The sequence below is a fragment of the Convolutriloba macropyga genome, chromosome 6 (genome assembly GCF_964194025.1).
Source record: "Convolutriloba macropyga chromosome 6, txConMacr16.3, whole genome shotgun sequence".
NCBI lineage: Eukaryota > Metazoa > Xenacoelomorpha > Acoela > Convolutidae > Convolutriloba > Convolutriloba macropyga.
This window is the reverse complement of record NC_134473.1, coordinates 73901191-73928704: the sequence shown is the minus strand read 5'-3', so window position 1 is coordinate 73928704 and position 27514 is coordinate 73901191. Positions and strand designations below refer to the sequence as shown.

At 34.9% G+C, this 27514-nt stretch overlaps 3 protein-coding genes across 3 annotated transcripts in view; 1 reads left to right on the top strand and 2 right to left on the bottom strand.

Annotated features, from left to right (window-relative positions):
* The window catches only part of LOC142340611 (poly(A) RNA polymerase GLD2-like), a 303984-nt gene that overhangs the window by 167269 nt on the left and 109201 nt on the right, over positions 1-27514 (top strand). The gene's annotated exons all lie outside the window — the stretch shown is intronic.
* LOC142340612 (uncharacterized) overlaps positions 1-27514 on the bottom strand; it is a 355986-nt gene that overhangs the window by 241521 nt on the left and 86951 nt on the right. The window lies entirely within an intron of this gene.
* The window catches only part of LOC142340606 (substance-P receptor-like), a 129776-nt gene that overhangs the window by 39522 nt on the left and 62740 nt on the right, over positions 1-27514 (bottom strand). The window contains exon 5 of the mRNA XM_075391293.1: positions 16673-16876. Coding sequence (XP_075247408.1) covers positions 16673-16876 — 204 coding nt within the window. The remainder of the gene's footprint in view (positions 1-16672; positions 16877-27514) is intronic.

The following is a 27514-nucleotide window of genomic DNA, read 5'->3' as shown; positions in this document are numbered from 1 at the left end:
GTTGAACCTAATTTTTGAACACCAAAAAAGGTGAGAGGCCTATCAACAATTTGATAATATAACAGAGCCAGAAAAGGGGCTGAAAATTGGGCGAACGGCCAATAATCAATTTTTTTGCAAAAGTAAAGGTATCGAAGCCAGAAAAATATTTCGTGAATCGTAAAACCGCTCAGGGGAATAGGTTTTATTTGAGTAGAAAATGGATTCGTTTTGCGCGGAATCGAAGCCACAAGTTGACCAAAAAAGGGGAACAACATCTGGCAAAGCTCTATAAATCATTGTTTGTTTAAAAACAAATGTTGTTAAAAGTCAAATCGACAAATATATTTTGAGTAAAAAGATATAAACAATACCTGGCAATGATTGATGAAACCAATTGGACTCATAAACAGTGAGTCTAGATATGAAATGGTCTGTTCTGGGATGAAAATAAAAAAGGAAATATTTTAAGAAAAAAAGACGGCCACTGATTAAAATCCGGTTTATTTTTTGAATTTTAAAATACAACCGTCAGACCAAAACAAGACCTTCTATTAGTGTTCGTTCTTTAAGAACTTGCAACAGTATTGAGTATGATGGATATTGGTAATTTAACAAAAAGTTCAATTATCAGAGAAAAATGTTGCTGTTTTAATAATTATCGAGTTACAGTAGCCAAAAACCGAAAAGTTTTCAAACCCAGAAATATTTCAAAGAAAACGAAAAGTAAAATAGCCATCTCTTGAAATAATGCAAAATGTTTCAGCATTCTTAGGTATTTACGTCCCTCAAATTTTAGCGATGTTCACTAAAGAAGCCTATTTCTTGCAATTTTCGAGGAAGAAAACTGATTTTTTAAAATAACTAGCAAAAATATGAACCAAAAATTAGATGAAAAATTTAATCAACAACTTTATATCTTTAAAATGCAGACCAAAAAGGTTTTGTGAACAATTTTATCATATTTTTAGAAAAAATGAGAAAAATGTCAAAAATTCCAAAAAATGTGAATAAAAACAACGGAAATCCGTCTACTTTTCACAAATTTTTATACCTCGTTAACTCATTGAAATAAGCAAAAATTAACCAACGCGTTTTAGTTCCACAATCTACGCCGAACGGGCTTTCCAATGATAGCAATCACAGTTCTCTACAATGAGTATATCGATCGGCTACAGTGAGTCAGAACAAAAATCACTCAGCTTTCCAGTTCATCATCGCGTAAAATAATATACAGTATCAGGATTTCTAAGATCTTACAAGAATTAGGTGGACAGACTTAGTGCATTGAAAAAATATAGTCTGGTAGGATATCTTAGGAAAATTTTAAAAGTACTTAAAGTTTAATGCGTCTCATTAACGTAGTTAGTAAATTAATTTTTCACTTCTCCAATAAAATTAAAATTTTCCTTTTTGTTCAATCGTTTGTTGACAACGACGAAATTTCAATTGGTATAAAGATTTAAATAAAAATCGATGTAAAGGTCTGAAAACAGTAATTGTGGATAATGAATATGAAAAGATACTTGATACTTAAACTGAAAGAAACTCATCTTAAAAAAATTGTTTGGACAGATAATTTGGGCTCTCAGAAGTTTTTGTCGTTAAAATGATCTGACAATTGAAAAATAATTTTTCAATCAGTTTGTGCATCAGAGATGAGACAATTTTTAGATTGTGGAAACGACCAGTCCAACTTGTCAGCAAAAATCTTGTTTAATTTTGGTTTGATTGAATCTAACACAAAAGTCATTTTGTGCGGCAAAAATTTTATCGTGTACGATCTCATAACCAAGAATGTTTACCATATTAGATCTAATGGAAGTAAACATGAGAGTTTATTGTGCAACTATTGGTTAAAAATTTTCAACAAAAAAATTAATGTCATAAAAGAATTTAAAATTCAACTGTATACAAGTTGGTCCAATATTTAGTCAAGGAACTTGCAGGCTCTGGCGAAAAAAAAACTTAGTCAGCACTTGGCTATCATACATGCTAACAAAAAACGCCTATTGGCTAACAAAAAACGCCTAACAAAAAACGCTTATTGTGCAACTATTGGTTCAATTTTTTCAACAAAAAATGTAGTGTCTTAAAAAAATTTAAAAATTCAACTGTATACAAGTTCGTCCAATGTTTTAGTCAAGGAACTGAAGGGTTTAGGCGGAAAAACGTAGTCAAAATTTGGCTATCATAAATGCTAACAGATTTCTTCAATCGCTTGTCGACAACGATTGCATTTCATTTGGAAAAACTATTTTAAAAAATCGATGTAAACGTCTAAAAACAGAAATTGTGGAAAATGAATATGAAATGATACTTGAACTAAAAGAAACTCATCTTTATAAAAAAAAATTGGACAGATAATTGGGGTTCTCAAAAGTTTTAGTCGTTAAAATGGTCTGACATTTGGAAAATAACTTTTCACTGTTTGTGCAACAGAGATAGATGAGACAAATTTTAGATTGTGGAGAATAACAGTCCAACTTGTCAGCAAATATCTTATTTGACCTTGTTTGATTATATCTCACAAAATAGTTATTTTGTGTGGCAATAATTTTATCGTGTATGATCTCTTTTTAAAGATTTCTCGGTACGAATTTTTACCGTATAATAGATCTGATGAAAATAAACATAGAAGTTTATTGTGCAAATAATGACTAAAACTTTTCATCAAAAAATATAATTTCATCAAAATAAAAATAAAATTCAACTATATACAAGATCGTCCAATTTTTTAGTCAAGGAACTTATAAGCACTGGCGAGACAACAGGGTCAAAATTTGGCGGACCCTTAGATCATAAATGCTAACTAAGAACTCCAAAATCACTGGGGATGACTTTTTGAATTAGAAAAACTACTTAATGTGTTGAATTGACAATGAGAACGTTGACATTTCTCATGATCCGGTATCTCGGGGTAACAAAACTCCGCAAGTCCACCTAAATCTTAATAACAAGTGAAAAAATTTGTTCTGCAAAAAATTAAGTAGAAGTACATTTGATATTACGTTGTTGTTCTGTTCACGTTGATTGAACTGAAGTTGTCTTTCAGTACTAAGCCCTCTGATTTATTACGCAAGCTATAAATTTCTTTAAAAAGAACATGAAATTTTTACAAGATTTCGTTCACTTCTATTTTTGATTAACCTGTGATTCGATCAAAATCAGGTGCGATCATATTTTGGCTCGTTCATAATCAGTCATGAATAGAATTTAGCATTCAGAACTTATCCTCAAGCATACAGTTTTGATAGCATGCTACTGCCCCAACCCGGTGGGTTTTTGATAGTCAGATCACAGGTAACTTTGGTACATAAGTAATTTTGAAGGAGACAAGGATGCTCATTAATGTGCGTTCACACATGATGTTCCGACCCGAGCTCGTCTTCATTTTTGACTTAATTGTCAACCTAATGATGAAATAAATAAAAATAGATGTTAGAGTTTAAAAAATCGTTACAAAACCGAGCTTCATGCCTCATTACAGCGCTCACAAGATCTGCCAATAAAAAGACTACGAGAAAAAAAACAAACGCCAAAATAAGCAAAAACAAAAATTTTTTAGCGAGTGTGCTAAAAAAAGAGAAAAAGAAACACAAGTATTGCCCACTCACAAAATTTTGTGAAAAAACACAATGTCCAACAAACAAAACGTGAGTTACTACATGACATCGATGAAAAAATGGTTTAAATTACAGGAAATTGAATGAAACCTCTCAATGATGTGAATAAATTACAAGCTGAAGAACAGAACAAAAACAGAAACATTTGGGAACGAACAATATCGTGAACTTTAATACTATTCGCTATAAACCGAGAGTGCATTGAGCAAAATCATCCGTCAATCCTCAAATAGAAGCCTATGAGACCAGTTAGCATTTTACGACTACATGAAGAATTAAAAAGGTAAAAAAAGCAAATTCAAAAAAATTTGAACGAGAGAAATGTCGAAGCCAATTAAAAAAAACTTTTTTGCTAACAATTTTTGTAATCTCAAATAAATTTTTAGCGGCAATGGGATTCTCCTTTTATTAACAATATGACTTCAAAAAATCAATAAGTATGAACAAATATAACAAAACAACGAAACTTTTGAGAAAACCCGTTATATCAACAACAATAATTTCTTTAGCTTTCAACAGAAGACAAAAAAACAGCTAAGTTAAGCCTCAATGAAAAGACAAGGATGTTTTTCAATCATACGTCATCAAAAGAACATCACAATAAGTCCTCTGATTATGAAAACAACAACAAATACATGCAAAAAACAAAGTTCAGAAGAAAAATGTGAGCAGAAAGTGTCGAGGCTATTTAAACAGTAAGCGTTTCTCTGAAAAATTTATCTATGATCCATTGGAGGTCTCCTTTAAGTCAATGGTAACTGTCAATATTAAGATAATGAGAAAAGATTGAACCAAAGTTACAAAGAAAATCCGATTTTTTTCTAAATTATTAAAACTTATGGCATCGAAGTCATAAAACCATTAGTTAGCAGATAGAACAGCATACCAGAATATTTTAAACGCAGTTAAAAAAAAGGGGTTCTGTCTTTACTGAGACTGACTTACAGTTCGTGAAATTATGTTTGATAATGCTTAGTGTCGAAAAGATATTTTTGGTCTCAACAACCATTAAATTCAATAGCTCTCAACGGAAGTGAATAAAGACGCAAAGTTATGCCTCAATAGGGAGATAAGGATGTTTGTCATTCTTATGTCATCAATAGGACATCGCAATAGGTCTTATGATTATGAAAACAACAACAAAAGCAGTCAAAAACCAAAAATTTAACAGAAAAGCGCAAAGAAGTGAAGAAGCCTCTTGAACCACATATTTTTCTCTGAAAACTTTATCTATGACCCATTTAACGCCTTCTCTAAGCCACTGAGAACTATCAATATTGGGATAATGTGATAAAATTTCAAAGTGAACCAAAATTACAAAAAAATATCAAAAAATTTAAAAAAATGACGAAAATTAGTGGCATCCAAGTCATAAAACCAATGGTTAGAAGATAAAAGCACTAGCGAGATTGATTTTAGTTGCAGCAAAAGAGGTGAGGGTCCTGTCATTACTCAGACTGTTTTACAATTAGATTACAATAGATAGAATTAGTATTGGTTAATGTCCGAAAACAGATTAAAAAATTATGTTTAAAGTCTTAACATCCATTAAATTCAAGAGATTTCAACGGAAGTAAAAATTGCACTACCTGATGCCTCGATGGGAAGCAATGGATGGTTTTTATCAATATGTTATTAATCAAAAAAGTCAAATATGTTAGACATCACAAAAAATCCTATGATAATGAAAACAATGACAAACACAGGTGAAAACCAAAAAAAAGCAGAGAAAGAAATTTGAGAGGAAAGTGTCGAAGCCATTTAAACCATAATCTTTTCTGTAAAAACTTTGTTTATGATCCTCTGGAAGTCTTCTTTATGCCAATGGGAACTGCCAAAACGAAGATAATGAGACAAGATTTCAAAAGGAAACAAATTTACAAAAAACACATTTTTTTTTGAAATTACGAAAACTCGTGTTATCGAAGTCATAAAACCACTAGTTAGCAAATAAAACCGCTTACCAGAATAACTTTTGTTGCACTAAAAAGGATTGGCGTCCTGTCATTACTGAGACTTACGTACTATTCATGAAAATTAGTTTAATGTCGGTTAATCAAAAAAAAATTTTGAAAAATTATTTTTCAAGGTTTTTACAGCACCTAATGCACATTAGAAAACCGATTGAACTTTTAGTTGGCAAGTCTATGCAATAGGACTCTCAACATTTAGTAAAGTCTCAAAAAGAACACAAAAACTTCTTTAAAAATTTCGAAAACTCAGAGTCGAAGACAAAAAAATCATTAGCGATGTCCTGAAAACGAATTTTTTGTTCATTGGGTATCCTTTGACTATAAATGAGGTTTTTCATAAATGGAACCTCGATATTAAAATTACATGTCTCTAAGTGACTAAAAAAACAATAATAAATGAGAAAAGTTTTTTTAAAAAACAGCTATCAAATTGAATTCGAGTTTTTTTTAAAGTAAACTTCCTCGCGAGACCAGAACAAGGCTTTTTATCGGTCCAATGGTAACACAAAATTGTTGACTTTTGTAGCGTGAAATGTTATTTTGAAATAATGTTTTTATAGAAAAGCCATAATTTGAACAAACATTACGCTAAATTGAACAAAATCATGCTAAAAGTGAAAAAAATACCACATGTTCACAAAAAACTTTAAACCTCGATAACTCCTCGAAAAATACAAAAGTCGAAAAAATCTTTTTAGTTTCAAATTCTACGCTGGACGAGCTTTTTAATGATACCACTCACATTTCTCTACGATGAATATATCGATCGGCCAAAATTGTCTGAACAAAAAAAAAACCCAATTGAGTATATGGTTCCTCCCCCCCACAAGTGGGGTCGGAACAAAAACTTCTATTTAGAAAATAACCGGTTTCGTTGACTTAGAAGATAACCGGTAATCGAACCGGTAGTTCATAGAATATAACCGGTTTCGTCGAACCAGGGGTCACCTGTAGAATTCGATGTTACGTTTAAATTTGCTGTAGGACGGGCTCATATATTGATGCTGTCTTTTAAAGTACTTAAGATCACCATTTGTTATAGCATATTTTTCTTAAATTAGTGAGAAAAATGTAGCGCGTTTGTATTTTATGCTGGTACGATTTAGAGAGCATAGTCTAATTTTGATGAGAATTTGTTTTAGAAAAAGTAGTTGAAATTTAGTGCCACACCCTTTTGACTCATTAGGTGCAGATAAGCTGCCCCATTGGGAATGTTTTCCATGCTTCCTTGACATAATTAAAGTAACGAATTGACAAACGCTCATTACTGCTACAAAAATACCTAAAATTGCTTTCTTTCGCAAATTCAAAACGAGAAAGATATAGCTAATTACTTCAGCCAAAAATGGCATTTTAACAACAAAAATGTGTTTAGCTGCGATATTACGGTCAGAGACAAAAATAGCAGGAACTGACTTTCTTTTCTTACGAACATCTTTTTAGTTTAGTCAATAGACGGTAAGGTAAAATGAAAAATTGCACACGCAAACCAGGTCTAGGTCTTGGCTTATCAAAAGGTCATGGGGGACCAAAAAATGTTCCAAAAATGGTGTGGTATGCTTGAGTTTTTCAATTAAATTCAATCAAATTTTAGCGGTAAATTTTAGTGGTCATCTCGATTTTAGCTCGACCCAAAATTGTGGTGCTGTACGTTAGCTTGTTTTTGCCCAAATTGTTGCTGCTGGACATTTGGTTCGCTAAAATTTGATGCTCGACTGTAGCTGGACCCAAAAGTTTCACGCTGAACCCAAAAAATTTGAGAGTCTTGAAACTTTGAGAGTGGACTAGTGCATATAAGGGAATCAACTGAAATGACCGTTAAGAATTTTAGTTTGGTGGTGTCGTGACCATTCAAAATTTTAATTTAAAGATTCCAATTTGGTAGTGTTTGTAAATGCTTGCTCATCCAGAGAAAAAAAACACAACAATTAAAAACTATCTGTAACGCATTTCAAAAAAATTAGTTCTTAAAATTATGAGAAAACCATGCTCGACTAGAAAAGCTAAGAGAAGACCTCTGCTCGAATCATGAGAAGACGTTGACAAAATTTTAACTGATTCTGTACCATGTATCTATAGTCAAAGTTCACTTCCCCAAACTTTCATCAAAGGTTCTTTCACACGCTGGAATTTGAAAAGTAAAAATGTGTGATTTCAGAAACATCATTTATTTATCAGAAGCGCTCTTCTCTGAAAATCACTTTCCATCAAAATTGTTGAAATCATTCTTCAAAAACTGAGCATGAAATAGCAACTTGTAGCACTGCAATTTTTGCGCTTAGGTTAGCGGCATTTTAAAAGCAAGCTTCCCGCAAAGTTTTTTCCAACAAAAAGTGTCACAGTTAATCAACTCCTGTTCCGCTAAAATATTAAGTCGAAAACAGTTCATAAAAAAACCCTCGTCAAAGTCCAATGGACCGATAAAAAACTCTTCCAAATGTTCTTTTACGATAGCTATATACAATTTGCAACTTCTCTGCCACTGTTGAAATATGAACATCGTTGAGAAAAGAATGTGAAATTTTCGATGTTATATAATCAAAACAGCAATGTTAAAAGTTTATTTGATTTCGAGTGCATTGGTTTAAAAAATGCTATTTGACATCTTCACTTTGCCTGTGAATCGTAAAAATGGCAACGATGACAACCATGCTGTAATAATTTTCACGTTAAAGAAGAGGATTGGTTAAAAAATTGCATACGCAAAAAAAACATCAAGGCTTGAAAAGTTTGATATCCCGGCAGTTTAACTCAAACTAGAGTTAATTATTTTCGGAATGTAATCAGAAAAAAATATCATTTTTTTTCAGACTATGTTCATAATCATGCTCAATTTCCCATGAAATGTCTATTAATTGCTATGATCAGAATATCTAACATAGTAAGAATTGAAAATATTATGGTTCAGTGCTGAAATGTTATGATATTCAGTTTTGGGTTAGCAATTCAACTATTTCGCAGCATTGCTTCGGCTATTTCCGGCAAAAGTTTTTTGACAACAAAGGGCACACTATTTAAGTAAGGAACAGATTAAAATAAAAGTATAAAATGAATCATTTTCAAATTAACTTAATACGCTTGAGACGAATTTTTTGATTTTAAGCTTTCTTGATATATATTCAGGCAACTGAAAAGAGCTAAAAAGTAAGGGAAGTTTGCTACCAAGGTTACTAAAAAACTCCGGTGGAAAACACTTACTTTTGCGCAGAGGTGTTCTCTTGGCCTCCAAAAGCGAGGAAAAGATGGCATTTGTTTTAGATGACCACATTAATATCTACGGCTAAAATTTTTAAATGAACGAAGAATAAAAAAAAGTTTTAAAAAATAATCGCTGTTCAATGCCAACCTAGCTCGGTGATCTGTTTCGTATAATGAATTAACAAGGAGGATCGGTAATGTCCGATCGCACATAAGGTTCCGACCCCGCTCATCCACAATTTTGGCATAATTGTCTACCAAATGAGGAACAAATAGAAAAACGCAAAAATTCAAGTATTTTTCAAAAAAAAAAACTGGTGTATGAACGAAAAGATAGCCTCCAAAGAAAATAACTCAGTGGAGTAAAAAAAGATGCATTAGACTGATGAGATATACCGATTTTAAGAAAGCGAGCGAAGACGAAATCAAACAACAACAACAAACATTAATTACATCAAAAAATTTATGTCCGCTTTAAAAAACAAAACTTAATAACAAAGTCAAAATAGCGTCAGCTAAAACTGAAACAAAACAAAATAAACTTTTAATTCACCTGAAACAATTTGGTTTTTCACCAGTTCATAATAGGGCTTGGTAACAATTAGACAAAAAAGATCAGAGACTTTAAAGTTAGAAAATTCGCTGAATTTAAAAAAAACAATTAATTTCAAAGTAATGAAAACCATTAGGAATCAACTAAAATATCCCATAGATTGACAATTACCAATGTTTCTATAGAAAGAAAATAAGAACTGTTGGTATTCAATTTCTTATTCAGTTACAAAAAGAACAAAAAAAAAACAAACAAAAAATCAATTAAAACTTGCCAGAAAATGCTTTCGAAGCCGTAAAGCCATACTTTGGCCCTCAAAATATGTTCGATTGACCCTTCGTCGAACACCGATAATGTATTATTTGACAGCTCATTAATGAAACTAGGTAACAATAAGCAAAAAAGAAAAAATTGCAAAATTATTTAATAACTTTTCTTTTTCGAAAAAAATTTATTTCCAAAGACATGAAAGCCATCAATTACAAAACGAAAAAATTGAATAGGTTCATCCATTCTTCAAAAGGAAGCCCTTGAAACATGCATTTATACAGAATATGTCTTACGTCTACAAAAAGTACGTCAAATATGATAAAAAGAAAAAATAATTTACTTTTTTTTTGTGAAAAACCGGTGTCGAATCCAGTAAAGTCCTAACGAATTCTTCAAAAACGTTAGATTTTGTGACATCATTCCCTTTTGACACCTTCCCTTGACAAAAATAATGTCATCTTTAACCTTCAATTAACGAGACCAGTTAACAAAGAGACTATAAAAGGAACAAAATTGCGAAGTTAAAGTGTTTTTTTTTTCATTTTCGAAAACAATTGTTTTCAAAATCATGAAAGCCATCATCTATCTTCTAATAATAGAACATCGGTTCATCGTCTCTTCGATGAAAAGCCAATCAAACTTGTTCATTGTACAGGAAACTAAATCCGACTTAAAAGACAAAGTAAAAACGACAGTTAAAGACAAAATTAAAAAATTCAATTAAATTCTTCGAGAAAGTATTGTCGAAGAGGCAAAGTATCACAATCTATGTCCTTAATGATTTAAATATTAATAATTTTACGTTATTTTGAACGCGGATAATGTGATATATGAACTGCCAATAACATGATAATTTGACAAAACTAGAACCCATGAAAAATGGGCAAACACCTAAAAATTTAAAAAAAAATTGTGAGATCTAGCAGTATCAGAGCCAGAACACCATAACTTAAAGCATAAAACCGCACTAAGGACTGATTTTTATTTCAATAGAAAGAATGAGCACTCTTTGATTGCTGACACTAAGCTACAATTGACCAAATTAAGAGAAAATTGGAGGCAAATTTAATAGGCCAATTTATTTAAAAATCAAATATTTTAAAAGACAAAAGGACCATAAGGTTTCAAGTAATCAACTAGATACAAAAATGTGGAGCTAATTGAGAAGCCTATTGGATCTATCTTTAGCGAATTTGGTTTGAAATGTTCTGTTTTTTAATTAATGTAAAAAAGATCGAATTTTTTATATAAAAAACCGACTGATGACAATCCGAATCATTTTTGATTGTAACGGTCCAAGATTGGTGCAAAACTAGTTCTGCTAATGCTGGCTGTCCATTAAGAATATTGAATTTTTTTTAATGTCATAGATATAGATATTTTGTTGTTCAAAAAATCAAAAATAAATGCTGCGTTTTTGATAATCAATGAGTAAAGTAACAAAAAAAACGGCAAAGTTTTAGTTTCAGAGCACTGTCAATAGAAATTGAAGTAGAAATAGCTCCGTTTTGAGTCTACACTGATTGTGTTAGTGGTGTTTTGGTGTGCACTTCCAGCAAATTTAATCAAAGTGGACTGAAGGAACTTAAACGTGCTGTTTTTGATGAAATAGTATGATTTTTGAAATATCTAGCCAGAATTTAGCCAGAATTTAGCCAGAATTTAGACAAAAAATTAAATAAAAATAGCTGACAATGTATTTTTTTTGTTTTTAAAAATGAAATCAACAACTCTTTCTTGAAAAAAACTAACGGATTTTAGCAGAACTGGCGAAATTTAAGTCAAAGATTCCGAAAAATGTGAATAAAGTCAACGGAATTCACTCTATTTTCTCGGAAGTTTAAACCTCTATATCTCCTTGTAGAAAACAAAAATCAAAAAAATCTTTTTAATTCCATATTCTACGCTGGACAAGCTTTCTAATGATACCAGTTTCAACTCTCTACGATGAATATATCGATCGGCCAAAATTGACTGAACAAAAAAAAACTCATTTGAGTATACAGTTCCTCCCCTCCTCAAGAGGGGTCGGAACAATAAGTCACGATACATAAACGATAATGGGGTACCGATAATGGACAGAGAAGATAAAAACAATATAGATCTACAAAAATGAAGCCAGGGAAGTTGATAAATTACACAAATTTCACGACTTTATCAAAATTGGCAACCGGTTCTCGTTAATTTTAGAGCAGCTCTGATTTTTTTTCAAATATCGACATTGGAAACAATTATTTCATCTTTTCTTCTTTTTTTTCAGAATCATGGAAAGATTAGAGTAATCAAATAACTGAGACTTCATAGAGAAGTGCTGCAAACCACTTCTCGTTTAACTACTCTTCAACATTGACAAATTTTATCGAAATTTTCCAGCGAAAAAATGCCAGTAATCAATACATTATACAAGTACTCAGTTCACACCATGCGGACAATTGCAAGTTTCTATGCTTCGGGTGTCAGACTACACACTTATATGGAAAAAATTCAAAATTTTCGTTTCCTTAGACAGCTGCCTGTTTTTGGCTCTTGATGAAAATTTGCTTCCATTCACCACTCTAAAAAGAGTCCATAAAAGTAGTTGCTTTTCTTCTATACTTACCGTTTGATTTTTATGAGCTTTCAATCTTTATCTGGGATGTTTTGGGAAGACTTTTCCCCCTATTTTTTGGTATTCCAGCCAAATTATAATATCCAATGGAATGTTCCTTATCCCTCGAACAATTTAGCGCTAATCAACAATTTTATATCCAAAAAATTATTTTCTCTGACTTCAGAGTTCTGAATTCTTGTATTTCAAGTGCTGTTATGTTTTCCGATGAAAATTGTTGCTCTCATTGACATCGTGTCTTTTTAAAACCACTGTTTTTCTTCTTCAAGATGTCGTTGACAATTAAAATTTTGCAAACAGATGTCATGAAGAGTGATTCAAAAGCTAATAACTCGTTGTTCCGACCCACTTTAGTCGGAGGAGGAACTATATACTCAAAAGAGTTTTTTTGTTCAGTCAATTTTTGCCGATCGATATAATCATCGTAGAGGGTTGTGAGTGGTATCGTCAGAAACCCGTCCAGTGAATAATTTGGAATGAAAAAGATTTTTTAGAATTTCGCTTTTTTACCGGAAGATATTTTAAAATTGTTAACGGTAGTGTTATTGCTTTCATCTGCAAAAATAGAGAAGAGTTGCTGAATTGTTCGATCCGACTTTTTGGCTAGAGTTTACGCTCAATGTTTCAAAATTCAGACATTTTGTGAAAAATAGGACCAAATATGCTTCATTTTCTTAAAATTTGCTGGGAGTAGACACATAAAAAATGCAAAAATATTCTCTGTAAATTTAAAAAGCAAGAGCTAGTTGTACTCACGCTGGCTTTAAAAATCTCCTGGAATAATAATTTTGCCAGTTTTTTGCAATTTTAAATTCGATAATTATACAAAGTGCATTTTTTATTTTTGATATACCGATAAATTTTGCTTCAAAATTGATAATTTTCGCAAACAGTTAGAAATGTTTTCTCCTAGACGCACAGTATTGTCAGGGTTGATCTTGTTCTCAACATGGATCCTTACAGTCAAAACGTTTCGAGATTTTTTAGGGGATCGGCCTTTTTTTTCAAAAATATTTCCACATTTGCAACTTATTTTTTATGTTAATTAATGACAAGAAATTCACATCATGGCTCAATTATTGTCAACAAAAATTTACAAACTAATGAGGCCCAGAGAACAAGTATTATGGTTTCAGAGCTAAGCTGATGGTTTTTGTAGCTTTGACCAAAAAAGTTTGGTAAATTTTTGGGACTGCTTATGTTTTCCTTTTGTTTGTTAACTTTTTTGGTAGTCCAATAACTTATTCGTGCGCATCAATGATGGAATTTGTTTCTTTACAAGGAATAAGTGAACTTAGACCAGGCTTTCAGTTTCTTCTAACTTTGAATATGTTTGCTTTAATAAAGTTTCGATCATATTTTGAATGCGGCCAATACTTTATCTTAGTTCTCTCATCTTCTGACGCAGTCTCGGTAAAGACAAGTTAAACTCTTTCTCCTGCGATTTATCGATTAATTTATGTGCCGGTTTTATATTTAACCAATGTTTTCCTACGAGTTTTCGATTTTGTATAGGTTCATCATGTTAATTGTTTTTGTTGGATAGTTATGCTTCTTTATGGGCTGAGACAGAGCTCGCTCACAAAATTGACGACATATCCATGATGATGATAGTTTTTTAATGCAGCCTCAAGACGTATAACTGAACCTCTTTACAGATTTTTGGTTTATAGCTAACTTTTTTGATGACTTTCACATGAGTTTTTCAAAAAATTAAAATCAAGAATTTTTCGACTGTCTCCTTTTTGCACGCGTCTGTTTTTGTCATCATATGCCTCAACCTCATTAGTGAGAAACTTCAATTAATTTTTTTGATTCAAATATCAATTTCTTTGTTGGTTATGTGTTTTGAATGATGGCTTCCATCAATAAAATTTCATTGTTTTTTTCAATTCTCGATAATGTTCAGTTTGTGCGCCTATTTCGTTATCAATTCTACGTAGACTTTTTATGAGGAATACCCATTGGTTCTCAGATGAGAGGCAAATGATGAATTACAGTTCTTGAAGATGGCATCTTATAATTATAGTGCCCTCAACAACGTGGTGTCGTAAAGTTGTTTGTGATGCATTGGCTGCTGCTTGTTGTCGTTATATAGTAGCTTTGCGAACTAGTCTCAGTAATAACAGGCGCAATTTGCCTACTGAAGCGCTGCAATATAATTTACCTCATTTATTTGAATTATTAGTCTGTTATGACTTTTGAATACATTTGTTTTCAAAAACATGTGTGGATTTTTGAGCTTCAACATTTTTTAAAATCACTTTTTCGATAATTTGTAGCTTAATCTGTGTAAAAACAAGTCAAAACCCTTTTCCAGTGAGCTATTATTTAGTCTTTATAATGGTTTTATACTCAATCATTTATAGTTTGGCTTCGTTACTACAGGATTTTAAGAATTGTTTGCGATTTGTTTTATATTTGTTTTGTTCTACAGGATTTTTTTCTTTTTTAATTATAATATTTATAGTATGCCTGATTTGCTTTGCAGAAATTGCGCAATTGAACTTTTCTAGGGTTTTTAGTAACAAACCTTTGGTTTTGCGGCACCATTACCATTTTCGCGACGCAATTTGAATTGAACATCTTAATTTTGCCGGTTTTACCAATAATTTTGTAGTTGTATGACGTACGCTGGATAGTTACAGGTCTGGATTCACTCCTATGAATATATAATTGAACATTTAAAGAATATTTAAATGATTTAAGATAAAATTTGATAATTTTAATCACTCTGAAATTAATTGTTATCATTTTTTTTAACTTTACCACTTTGTTGCTTTTTTGTCGACCTGCTACCCGATCGCATTAAGGACAGGTCCCCTGTTTTTTGTAATGAAGCAGAGACCAATTTGTTCTGCTTAGATTTTATCTGATGCGAGTTTCATTTTGTTGATAATATAGACAATTTTTTGGTCGTAATTAATATACTTTGGTTTTTATTAATTGTTTTTTTTTCTAGTAGTCCTTCTAACAACAAGTTTGATCGCCGCTCTAACTTGACATTAATTATTCCAGTTTTGATTTTTGAATGATATGTATTTTTTGAACGTTTCTATCTCTTCCTCATTTGGTAGCCAATTAAATCAAGAATGTGGATGAGCGGGTTCGGAACATTATTTGCAAACACACATTTTCGAGCCTCTTTGTTGATATCAGTTCTCATCCTACGTGCTGCTTTTCATACTTTTCAGTTGAAACTTTGAAGAAATTTGAATTGTATGCATTTAATGAATTTTCGTGCGTTCATGACCTGATCTTGGTGCGTTCATCAAAATATTGCCATTTATAAAGATTTTTGTCCAATTATTTCCAGACAAAAAAAATTGTTTCCTCCTTACAAAAAGGCAGTTCGTCGAGTCAAGCATTATTTCTAATTGAATTAAATTCGGTATGGAGTATTTCCAGTGCATGTGAGTTCTGAATCAGCAAAATTTTTTGATCGAAAATGTTAGAGAATCATAGAATATTTTTATTTTGATATGGAATTTTTGGAAGTTTTCGCTGGTATGGCGGGTCTAGACAAAAGTAAGTTGTTCATACGAAAATCGATTTTTTTTTCGCATTTGATGTACTTTTGAAAAACAGTCAATTTTAATAGGGTCGAGGATTTGTTTCAAATCGAACCAAAATTAATATGGAGTATTGCCTGTGTCTTTGGAGTCTGAGATACCGCTTTTTTTAGGGCCGTTTTTCTAGGAAGGAACTAAAGTGTCTGTAACTTGTTTGATTGACATTTCTCGAATAACAAATTTTAAAAATAGTGAATTTTCGCAGGGGTCATGGATGTGTTCAAAATCAATTAAACTTATTTTGGAGTATTTCCACTGTATGTGGGGTGTGAAACAATTTTTTGTAAAGCTTGTCTGGAAAAAAATTAGGTATGTTAATTTTTTCAGGGACGTTCCGCATATGTCATATTTAGAACTCAAAATTGTCTCATTCAATCGAGACTTTCAGGCGTTCGTGTCCAGACTACCATGCAATGTTTATTGATGTTTCCAACGTTTGTAATTTTCAACGGACGACGCCCCCTTCGTGCGTTTATCTTCGGTCTGGGCATGCTTACTTCAGTCTGGGACCTCAGCCTGGGCTATAATAAAGTTTACGTTTCCTTTACTTTGACTTGACTTTTCCTGAGCTCAGTCAAGGTAATTATAAATAAACTTTTTCAATGTGCGCGTTTGTCCAAGACCGTGTCCATCTTTTAGAGGCTTGTGGGTCTCACTCAAGATTCAACCTTACGTCTTGCGATTATTGTAATTGATTGCAATTGTGGTAGTGTTATAAACCAAACAGAATCACAATTAGTCGGACTATAGAGTAAATTTGGGCTCGAGCCCTCTTAGCCCTAATATGCTGTTGTACTGCACACCAAGAATGTTATAATAATAATATTATATAGAATATAATTAGAATATAAGTTAGAATATAATTAATGTTATAATAATTTATTATAACTTACACCAGGAAGTATGTGCCCACCAGTCCGTCGGGGAATATCATGAGACACTGGGGCGCAGTGGAGTTGGGACCAGTGTGAACGATGTCTGAGAAGTGGAACTGGGGGTAGGCTGTGATGAGGGACAGGGTCCAGATTGTGGCTATTCCCGCCCACGCTTTTTTGTGGGTCAACTGATGACTCAAAGGGTTCACTATTGCGAAATATCTACAAGCAGAAAAAAAGAGTCAAGCATCGTTATTTCTCAGATAAAAATGGTTTTAAAAAATTTGCGTATATGCCTGTAAGGTTATATAAATTTTGTTAACTCACTTTTATGAAAAAATTGTTCTTTAATACCGTTTATGATCGAGCCTTTCTTTCAGTTTATTATTCTCTAAAATAGAAGTTTATGAACAATTAAAATTTTCGAACAATTTAACAAGACTTTAAATGCTAGAAAAATGTGCTGCGTGAACAAAGCTTTATTCTGTTTGCTTCGTTTTATTCAGAACTTCGAAACGAATTGGAATGAAGCCTTATTTATGACATGACGGCGCTCTTTGACAGCAAACATTTGACGGGTTGTGCTCATATTCGAAGATGGGATGACCAAATTTTAGTGGCCATTCGATGAGACAGTAGATAAGAATCAATTTAACAGCTGGGAAAGTTTTCATCAAGCTCTTGAATATTTTACCACTAAATTGGTCATTTACAATAGTCTTGACACCAACAGGTTGCAAAACCGTTTTTTCTTAGAAACGATATTTTGAAAACAGTTTTTTGTAGCAACAAAATAAGAGGTCGCCAAATTACGCTGAAAAGGGAAGTTTCTGCAAGTTTAGCACCACAATCGTTAGTTAATTGCAATTTTTTTTAAAAATGAGCCACATGATTATAGTTGCAAGAAATGCAAAATTATTGGCGCATTTAGAATTAAATTTACTTTCAATATATCCATTAAAAATTATGGAACTTAGCAGCAATCCTAGACATAGAATCCAATCAACTGATGCTCTGCATTCACACTGTTTCTCCAAACAAATTACAGCTCAATTTTCCTTAAATATCTTAAAACCCAAAAACTGGAGACATTGGGTCATTATTCTACGATATTACAACAGATAAGTGATGGGGGCTATCTGGGTTTGCTAAAGTCATTTAAAACTAACTGAAAGTGTTTGACATTTTTCCATTTTTTGTAGAAATAAGGAAGTTTTATGTGGAGATGGGTACTGACAAAAGGAAGTTCTCCTAACGCTGTGCACAACTAATCGATGAAGCGCTCGTTTATCGAAATGAATTTTCCCAGTACAAAATTAATGTACTCTGTTTTTATTGCCCTGTGTAGCTGTAAATAGCTCAAAACAGACTACCGATAATGTTTCAATTAAATCAAGCAATTATAACATCGACAGAGCAACGTATTTTTGAAGCAAAAGATCAATAAGTTAACGTATTATCGGCAACACGTATAGGCATTAGCAACACGTATAAGCATTAGTACGATCATAGCAACAAATGGTTTTATAGACGGCCATTTTTGCTGCTTATGTGGCCGGTATTTTGTCTGAGAACGAATAAGTTCAATGCCAGTCACAATTTTGTACCAATGAATCCAAAAACTCGAAAATTATTGAGCCGAATTATGTCTTATTTGATAGGTCTTATGATTAGATTTACTTGAAATTATGTTATTTGCACTTTTTCCGAGCTTTGTACGTAAATTGGAACGATTTCTAAGCGTATTTAAATACTCGATTCTGATTGGTTAAAAAAATGACGCATTTTGATAAACTTCTCGCTTACATCTATTTAATTGCTAACATCCTCCGGCCCAGAAGAAGATGCTAGGAGAAGGGGTACTAATTTTACAAGCGCGCGGACGAGCGATCCGGTGGACGTGCGCAAAACAGCGGAGCTTGCGACGCTATCGGAACCTCAACGAAGTTCACTGATCCGAGCAGTAGGGTAGTAACCCTTTGGGTTGGTCTCTTCAACTACCCAGACCAAGTTACCGGTCTTAAGGTCTTGCTCGGCAGGGGTCTGCCATTCGGAACATAGGTTCAGCGCCGGTACGTACTCTTTGATCCAACGTGCCCAAATAGTGTTAGCATACGACTGTGCGCGGGCGTACCGTATACGATGATCGAACTTGTCGACGCCAGCGATCGACGGAATTGCTGTTGCTTGGTTACCGGGTAGGAAATGATTAGGTGTTATTGCACCTAAGTGGGACGGGTCGGCTCTTACGGTTGTCAACGGCCGTGAGTTAAGTGCGTGTTCGACGAGACAAAAAGTAGTGTTCAAAACCTCGTCATTGAGGCGGTGAGTACCGAGGATGGTGTAAAGTATCCGCTTAGAACTACATACTAGCCTTTCCCAGATGCCATCTTGGTGTGGCGCGCTGGGCGGGTTGAATCTCCACTTAATGCCTTTGTGGACAAGTTCAGCGGCGATATTGATGGTGTTCCACTTTTCGATGTTCTCGCGTAGTTCTTTTTTCGCACCAAAAAGTTAGTACCATTATCAGACCAAATAATGGCCGTTGTACCCCGACGGGAAACGAACCTCTTCACTCCTATTACACACGAACTGGCGTCCATGGACGGAACGATTTCAACATGAACAAAACGTTTTCAAAGGCTCAAACCAGTTTTATACCTGAAAAACTAAATAAGGAAATGAAAATTGAAGAGAAAAGTTTGAAATTAATCTTGATGATCACTGAAAATGAAAAAAATTAGCTCTCAATTTGGTCCGATATAGATAATATGAGCTGGAAAAAAATTGCAACAAAGTTTTATAATCATCAAATTTATAAATCTGTTTTTTGTTCAGAAGATATCAACTTTTTCATTGATAACGTATTTGAAACCTTTAAACAATTGTAAATCAATCAAAACTGAAGTTCTTTTTCTTTCATGATAAATAATCATTAGCAGCTGAACAAGAAAGTGTTGGCATTGACACACTGATAGAGAGTTTTAGTTTGAAGAACGCCTGCAACAACCCACCCTTCCAAAAGAATTCAAAATCTTGCAAGTTTTGAATTCTTTAATAACTAGGGTACTGATATGTTTTTCATTTTAGTATATTTATTCCGGTTGTTTTTGATCAACAATGTCACAGCTGCAAGAACTGAAGAGTAATAAAAATTATTTAATATAAAATAAAATTTGTTTGTTTTTCTTGGTAGGACCAGAGGTACCACATTATTGGCCCACTTTAAAAGGTCAATTTGATGTGGTCAGATTCTGGTTTGGTTTGCACGATTGGTTTGGTTTGCACGATTGGTTTGGTTTGCACGATTGGTTTGGTTTGCACCAAACTTTACACGATTGACATCAAAGTCAGACATGTTTTTTGTTTTTCGTTTATTAACTTACTGCATGAAAAAATTTCTCTAGCAGAGGGAAATATTTATCCTCTTAATATTTTTCCTTCTTTCCCATTAATAGAAGAGGTCAGTGAGACTCCAGGTGGAACAAAATACTAGTTATAAATATGCAATTACTTATTTTGAAGGTCATTATTGATTATAAATAAACAACTAATGGATTTGGTGAAATTTTTCTGAAGTACAATGTTGGTTATTTGTATATATAATGGCGAGTAACATTGAATCGCGTGTAAATGGTTAATTAGCATGCAACAAAGGTTTGATTGCTGAAATGCGAGATAATAGAATAAGGGCCGAGGAGGAGAGGGGGATGGGACTTGGGCGCGGTTCACTTCAACAGTTTTCAGTTCCATTACCCGTTAAAATTCCTATTTTATTGCAACAGTTATCTTAAAACGTGATACAGAGATAATTAAATCAATCAGAATATTAAAGTGGTTTCCTAAAATCTTCTGAAAGTATTAAAATTTTATTCAGAACTCTGGCACATACTTGGCCCAATTTAGAGCTTATCTAAGACATCGGATAAGAGGTACAAATTTCAAATTTGTCGCAATACTTGGGCTGGGGAAAGGAGGGTTCTATTTTGGTTATCAGTTTTGCCTCGTTGTGTTTGCGTCACAGATATTTACAATAATTTCCACCACATTAAAGTTAAGAACAATAATGGTCTACATACCCCGTCTGCGCGAATTAATTCCCGCCCCTAGCTTATAACTACCCTGTCCATTAAAAATTACAGCCAATGTGGGCAAAAAAACCCATCACACCAACAGAAATACAGACAAAAATTTTATTTTTAATCTCGGCCGGAACAAAATTGTTTTAAGTTGTCTTTGGGAAAAGTAAAAATTAATACAAGTCTTATTAGGATAGTTCAGACAGCATTTAAACTAAATAAACGAAGATCCAATGCAACACGTAATATTAGAACAAGACTTTTTAAATAATTAAAAGCACTTAAAATAATTGTTGAGCTAAAAATGGGTTTCCTAACAGCATTCAAAAACTTTAAAAACAAATGTGAATTACAAACTAATTTCACAACTTCTTAACAAAACCTTAACTCTTTTTTTTAAATAAAAGATTAGAAAAGAATCTAATTGAACTTCTTAGAATGAAAAAACTGGCGATTTAGTAATGCTTAACTTTAATAATTTTTTAAAGCATGAGAGTTCACGTGTAATGAATAAATAGTTTTGTCGAGAAGTTTCTTGTTTTTAAAAAAAGGTTCACAAAGAATGCTCGGATCTATTCTGTTTCCCCCAGTGTTTTTTACGCCCCCAGTTCCAATTTATATGTTGTCATATAGCAAAAAATGTAAAATGTAAAAATGTACTATGTAAAAAACTAGCACCGGCGCCTGTGAGGGGGGGGGGGGGCGTAAAAAATATAAGCCCACTAAGCTTGGGGGGGGGGGGGCAAAACAGAATAGATCCGAATGCTCAATGTTGTAGGAATGGAAAGTTAAACTTAAGCGTTTTTCGGAAAAGAACCAAATTAATACTGACCTTGAATTAGTACCAACACAAAAGCGAATTCTAAATTTGAAACTGTACAAAGATAATAATTGTAAAGAAATTTAAACTGATGAGAATGGTTGAATAAGTAAATATTGAATCTGATAAAGATTATATCGTGGATTGAACACCAAAATTCTCACCCACGTAATATTGGATTAGAAACCCAAATTAGGGGCCTAAATTATCAAAGTCATGAATGACCTTCTGAAAACTTTTCCCAAAAAGGGTGTATTTCTCACAAAAATTCGGAACATTTGGTAAAAATAGGACTAAACTATCATAACCAAATATAGATTAGCAGTATATATACGGCTCAATTTTAGCCAATTTTTGGAGAGAACAATTTGTGCGAATAATTGTTGTGTTGCGTGTTGTGTAACCAAAATCAGTCTGAAAATAGTTATATTGTCGTGATAATCGAAATTTCGAAGTGAGTTAACAGATCTCTGTCGTGGTACAGAACTTGTAATAATTGTTGAAACTAGTATACCCTGGTAATTATACTTTTCGTTAATTTAACTTAGCAAATTTAGCAACTGCTTTCTCTTTTTGGACCTTTTCTTATAAATTAGTAGAGTTTAAACTGGTATCTAGTAGATATTTGTTAAACACTTTGATAGGTGGGACTCATAGGCATTTGTAACTAGTTGTTTTGAAGGAACCATAGTCTTGTAATAATTAGGACTGCGTAAAACTTAATCGTTTCTTTCGGTTTTCTGTTAATCAAAAGCGTACTTGTACAACTTTAGTAACTTCACAATACATCTCTAAGGATCTGAAATCATACTCAATCTAGCTTCAATTTATTGGATTTAAATTAGTTTTTGTGACTAGTAAAGTAGTGATCAACCAATCAATAATTAGGTTAAGTTAGGTTAACGGACTGGAGGACAGCACCGAGTCCAGGACAACATCAAGACGATTGATTTCTCAGAGTATTAATCGGCAAAGCTCCTTCCAGGAGACCGCATAGTGAAGCCACTCTGAAGGTAGGCCTGCCTGCTCGTAGAAGACTTGGCAAGTTAAGTTAACCCATGTAGTATGGAATGGTGAACCAAGTAGACAATTAAAAAAAGGTCTGCAGTAACCTGAAGTACCTGATGGGCAATGTCTTAACGTTCTATCAAGTTGGTTAATACTCGTCTGGTTGGGTTGTGGAGAGAACACCGACGAGCTCTTCCCGTCATCTACTATTTATTTTAAGTATATTGGTTGATCGATTAATTAGAAACTGAATTGAGGACCTGGTATAATTCTCAATCTTAGAGTCATCAATTTATTTCATTTTGTAAAGCATTTCTTAGAAGCTAAAATATCATATAACATAGAAAGGCATTACCAACATATTTTAATAACATTATTATTAGCAATTGACTACAGTTCTATAGCGCCTGAAAATACTTTCTTTAGGACTTGAACGGAGGGCCTGGTATAACCCTTCAGTCTAGTTAAGAGTAGAAGGTTTTGTGAAGTTACTATCCAGTCCAGTAGTTTTCTCTGAGATAGATTCTAGGAACAATTGTTGAATTGTGAATAGGGTAAAACCTCCACCCTAAATATTCAGATTCTATATTGGCGACCACAGAGGGATTCTTCTGATTAGAAGGCGGTTTTGCATTTTACAAAAAAAAACTCAGAATTGAAATTTGAGAGAACCGATGAATTAGATTTTTGGAATACGTTCCAAAGGTAAAACTCATTTATACTTTTTTTGTGTCATTTGGTTTTGCATCAAAAATTACTTCGATTACCAAAAATGAACAAGGCACCAAACAACCAGCAACAGCAACAACAGAACCAGGCAAACAATCAGCAGCAAATAGTCGTAGCACCACCCCTTCTCACACCCCTCCGATACCCCAGCCGCGACTTCGAGAGTTTCGAAAGATGGGTTCGACACTTCGAATCCATGTCAAACGCCAATAATTGGGATGACCAGAGACCACGCGAGGTCCTGCCCACGTGTTTGAACAGTTATGCGTTAGATGAGTATTACAATCTCCCCAATCATTACTTTCAGCAAGTGCAAGGACAACCAGCCCCGACCATAGCGAGAGTTCTGAACGCTCTTAACAACAGAATCGGCGACTTTCCCAACGCAAGGAGTGCACGCACCGAATTCAAAAATCTTCAACAATTGGAGTCAGAGTCAATCCAAGAGTTCTCAAGGCGAGTTCGTAAGTTAGGAGAGGCAGCCAATGCTCATCTTGATGTTGCGGGACAACAGGAAGCTAACAAAGATGCCTTTGTGGACGGACTGTTGGACAGCGAAATCAGATACACACTCCTGAAGGAAGAACCGGGAAGCTTCAATGCAGCTACACAACGGGCCATTGCGCTAGACGCCATCAGTAAAGCGGAATCCAGTCGACTGCGAGGACGAAGAAACGGGCATGTGAGATGGACAAAGGGTGAACAGGATCATGATGAGTCAGTAGCAGCTGACTTTAGAGCACTCAACACCAGTCTGTCATCGGGTTTCAATCAAATGATCGAGTTTCAGACCAGAAGCTTCAATAAGATGCTAGAGCAGCAAGAGCGACATACACAGATCATGGAGAAGATTCTTGAGACCCAAACAAGATTTCTATCTGAATCAAGTCAACCCAGATTTCAGAGTAGAAGTCCGGGTAGACCGGAAGGCTTTCGACCCAAGACGTCTGCGATGCAGTGCTATAATTGCCGCGAGTTTGGGCACTTGTCCAATCAGTGCCCACACAAAGGAACACTACAACCTGGTTTACCCGCAAACTTGGACACCGATAGACAACCAATCGTAAAAAGCATTTTACAGAGAGCGAACCCAGAACAAGTGAGCAATATCAACAAAGTTCAAGCCGAAGCAGTCTTTGGACCTACAGTCTACGTGATGGTTGATCTTGACGGACATAAACACAAAGCGTTAGTGGATACTGGGAGCAATGTGAACATTCTATCAGAAAAAGCTTACTCACAGTACGAACAGCGTTCCAAACTAAGACCTTTCCGAGAACAAGTTCTTTCGGCCACCAATGATCCTTTCGAAATACTTAGCGTTTTTACTGGCGAAATAAAGTTCGACACCGGGGTTAAAGTGAAAGCCGATCTCCTGGTGACCCCAAACACAGACGTGCCTTTGATACTTGGAACCCAGGTGATGGAGGAGAATAAAGTATCAATCGACTTCCATTCTAAGCAGCTCATGATGGAGAAGGAAAGCAATGTGGTAAATTTGCAATTTGCCTATAAACCTGAAGTCGTCCCCAGGCACGTACATCTTTGTGAGACGGAAGCAGAATCTGGTCTTGATCAAATTGAAACAACGGAAGAAACACAGCACAGGGCAACTGCAGAAACAAACCTAACCCTATCATGCGATGAAGAGTTGGAACAGATTTGTTCTTTAGCAATTCCAGACAGAAACCAACAAACAGACGACAGAAGAACACTGCTACGAGAGTTCAGAGATGTGTTTGCAATGAACGACAACGAACTTGAACAGACACACTTGGTTCAGCATGAAATTGACACAGGTGATACGCTGCCCATCAAGCTTGCACCCCATAGACTTGCACCTGGAAAGATCACTGTGGTTAAGAAGGAGATTGAGGACATGTTGGCACGAAGCATTATCCGACCATCAAACAGCCCGTACAGTGCACCAATCGTTCTCGTTACCAAAAAGGATGGGAGCAATCGAATGTGCACAGACTTCAGACGACTAAACGAAGTAACAAAGAAAGACGCTTTTCCCCTTCCGCGAATTGACCAGATACTGGATCATCTTCACGGAGCAACGATTTTCTCAAGCCTCGACCTAGCCTCTGGATATTGGCAGGTCCCATTAGCTGAGAGTGCTATACCAAAAACTGCGTTCGTCACTCCCGATGGTGGACACTTTGAGTACCTCAGACTTCCATTTGGACTTTGCAATGCACCGGGAACCTTCCAGCGACTTATGACAAGCATCTTCAATGAATATCTCTTCTCGTTCGTCCTCATCTTCTTGGACGACGTTCTGGTGTTTAGTAGGAATGTGGAGGAACACGAAAAACACATGCGCCTCGTTTTTCACGCTCTTCGCCAGGCCAACCTTAAACTCAAACCCAAGAAATGCCGCCTCTTTCAAGAATCCGTAACCTATCTGGGATACAAACTGAGCCCAGAGGGAATTGCACCAGATGAAAACAAATTCGTTGCAGTACGGGACTGGAAACGACCAGAAAACGTTACCGAAGTGAGGTCTTTTATTGGATTTTGCAGTTACTACAGACGGTTCATCAAAGACTTCGCTGGGATAGCGAAACCTCTTCACCAGATAACAAAAAAGAACAGCTGTTTCACTTGGAACCCTGAATGCCATAATGCGTTCGAAAAACTGAAAGCGGCTTTGATTGATAGCTCAGTACTCAAGCATCCGGACTACAACTCTCCTTTTATTGTGGACACCGATGCAATTGAGAACAGTCTTGGGGCAGTACTCTCGAATATTGTCGATGGAGTAGAATACCCAGTGGCTTTCGCAAGCAGAGTTTTGACCCCAGCAGAATGTCGTTACTCAACAACAAAAAGAAAAGCATTAGCAGTCATTCAGGCGATGAAATGGTTCAAGCCTTACATTTGGGGAACTCAATTTGTGCTCAGAACAGATCATGCATCGCTACAGTGGTTATTTAGACAAAACAATGACGGGATGATATTCAAGATGCTACAAAGACCGCAAGAGTTTGATTTTCAAGTAGTACATAGACCAGGAGACAAGCACGGGATTGCAGATGGACTGTCAAGACAGTGCAGCATCACACCTGAGCTAACTGAAGCTGAGAGACTGGATATGTTTGGAAGTTGCCCATCAGCTAACTCTTTGGAAGACGCCCTCGGAAGAATTAACTTAGTTACAGCAGAGGACACGAACGAACCAATGAGTATCCAATTTCAAGAAGACGTAAACTCACTTAGACTGGCTCAAAGAAACGATCCCTGCTTACGTCTCATCTTGCAATGGGCAAACGCTGAGAATCATCCAGACCAAAATCCGCTGAGAGACTTAAAAATCAAGAAGGCAAACGCAATAGCACAAGGAGAAGATGCAGTAGCGATGTGGGGCCTTTGGGACCAGATGGAACTGACTGATGGCGTGCTGTACAGGAAGTGGCATGTAGAAGGAAGCAATACAACACAAAAACAACTTGTAGTACCGCAGGGACTCAGAGAGACAGTTTTGGAACAACTTCACGATTCAAAACTCAGTGGAGGCCATTTTGCTTTTCAAAAAACCTTGGACAGGGCAAGACAGAGGTTTTGGTGGCCCAATAAGAGAAAAGATATTGAACGAAAATGTGAGAACTGCACCCTGTGTCAAGCACGAAGTACCGCTGGAAAGAAAAGAATAGCCCCTCTCCAGACCATCAACGTTGGGATCCGATTCAGCAAAGTGGCAGCAGATATCCTAGGTCCTGTTACCCGAGCGAAGACAAGCGGTGCAAAATACATACTCGTGTTGGCGGACTATTTTACAAAATACGTGGTTTGGGTTCCCTTAGAAAGAACTACGGCCGAAGATGTTGCTAGAGCAATTGTGGAGAAATGGGTTTTGACGTTTGGAGCACCTGATTGCCTACACACCGATCAAGGATCAAACTTCTGCAGCGAACTGCTACTGGAAGTGTGCAAAATTTTTGGAATAGAGAAGACAAGAACATCTCCATATCACCCGCAGGGAATTGTATGGTAGAACGTCACAACAGAGTTGTTGCGGATGTTATTTCCAAATATTGCGCAAACAATCCAAGTAGCTGGGATCAAATGATTGCCTATCTCAACTTCGTCTCTAATACGACCGTACACAAAACAACAGGACAGACTCCATTCTCCCTTGTGTTTGGACAAGAAGGCAAATACCCGATTGACTTGCTACTCCCGAAAGCACCTGCTCACGAAATTGCCAAATACGAATTC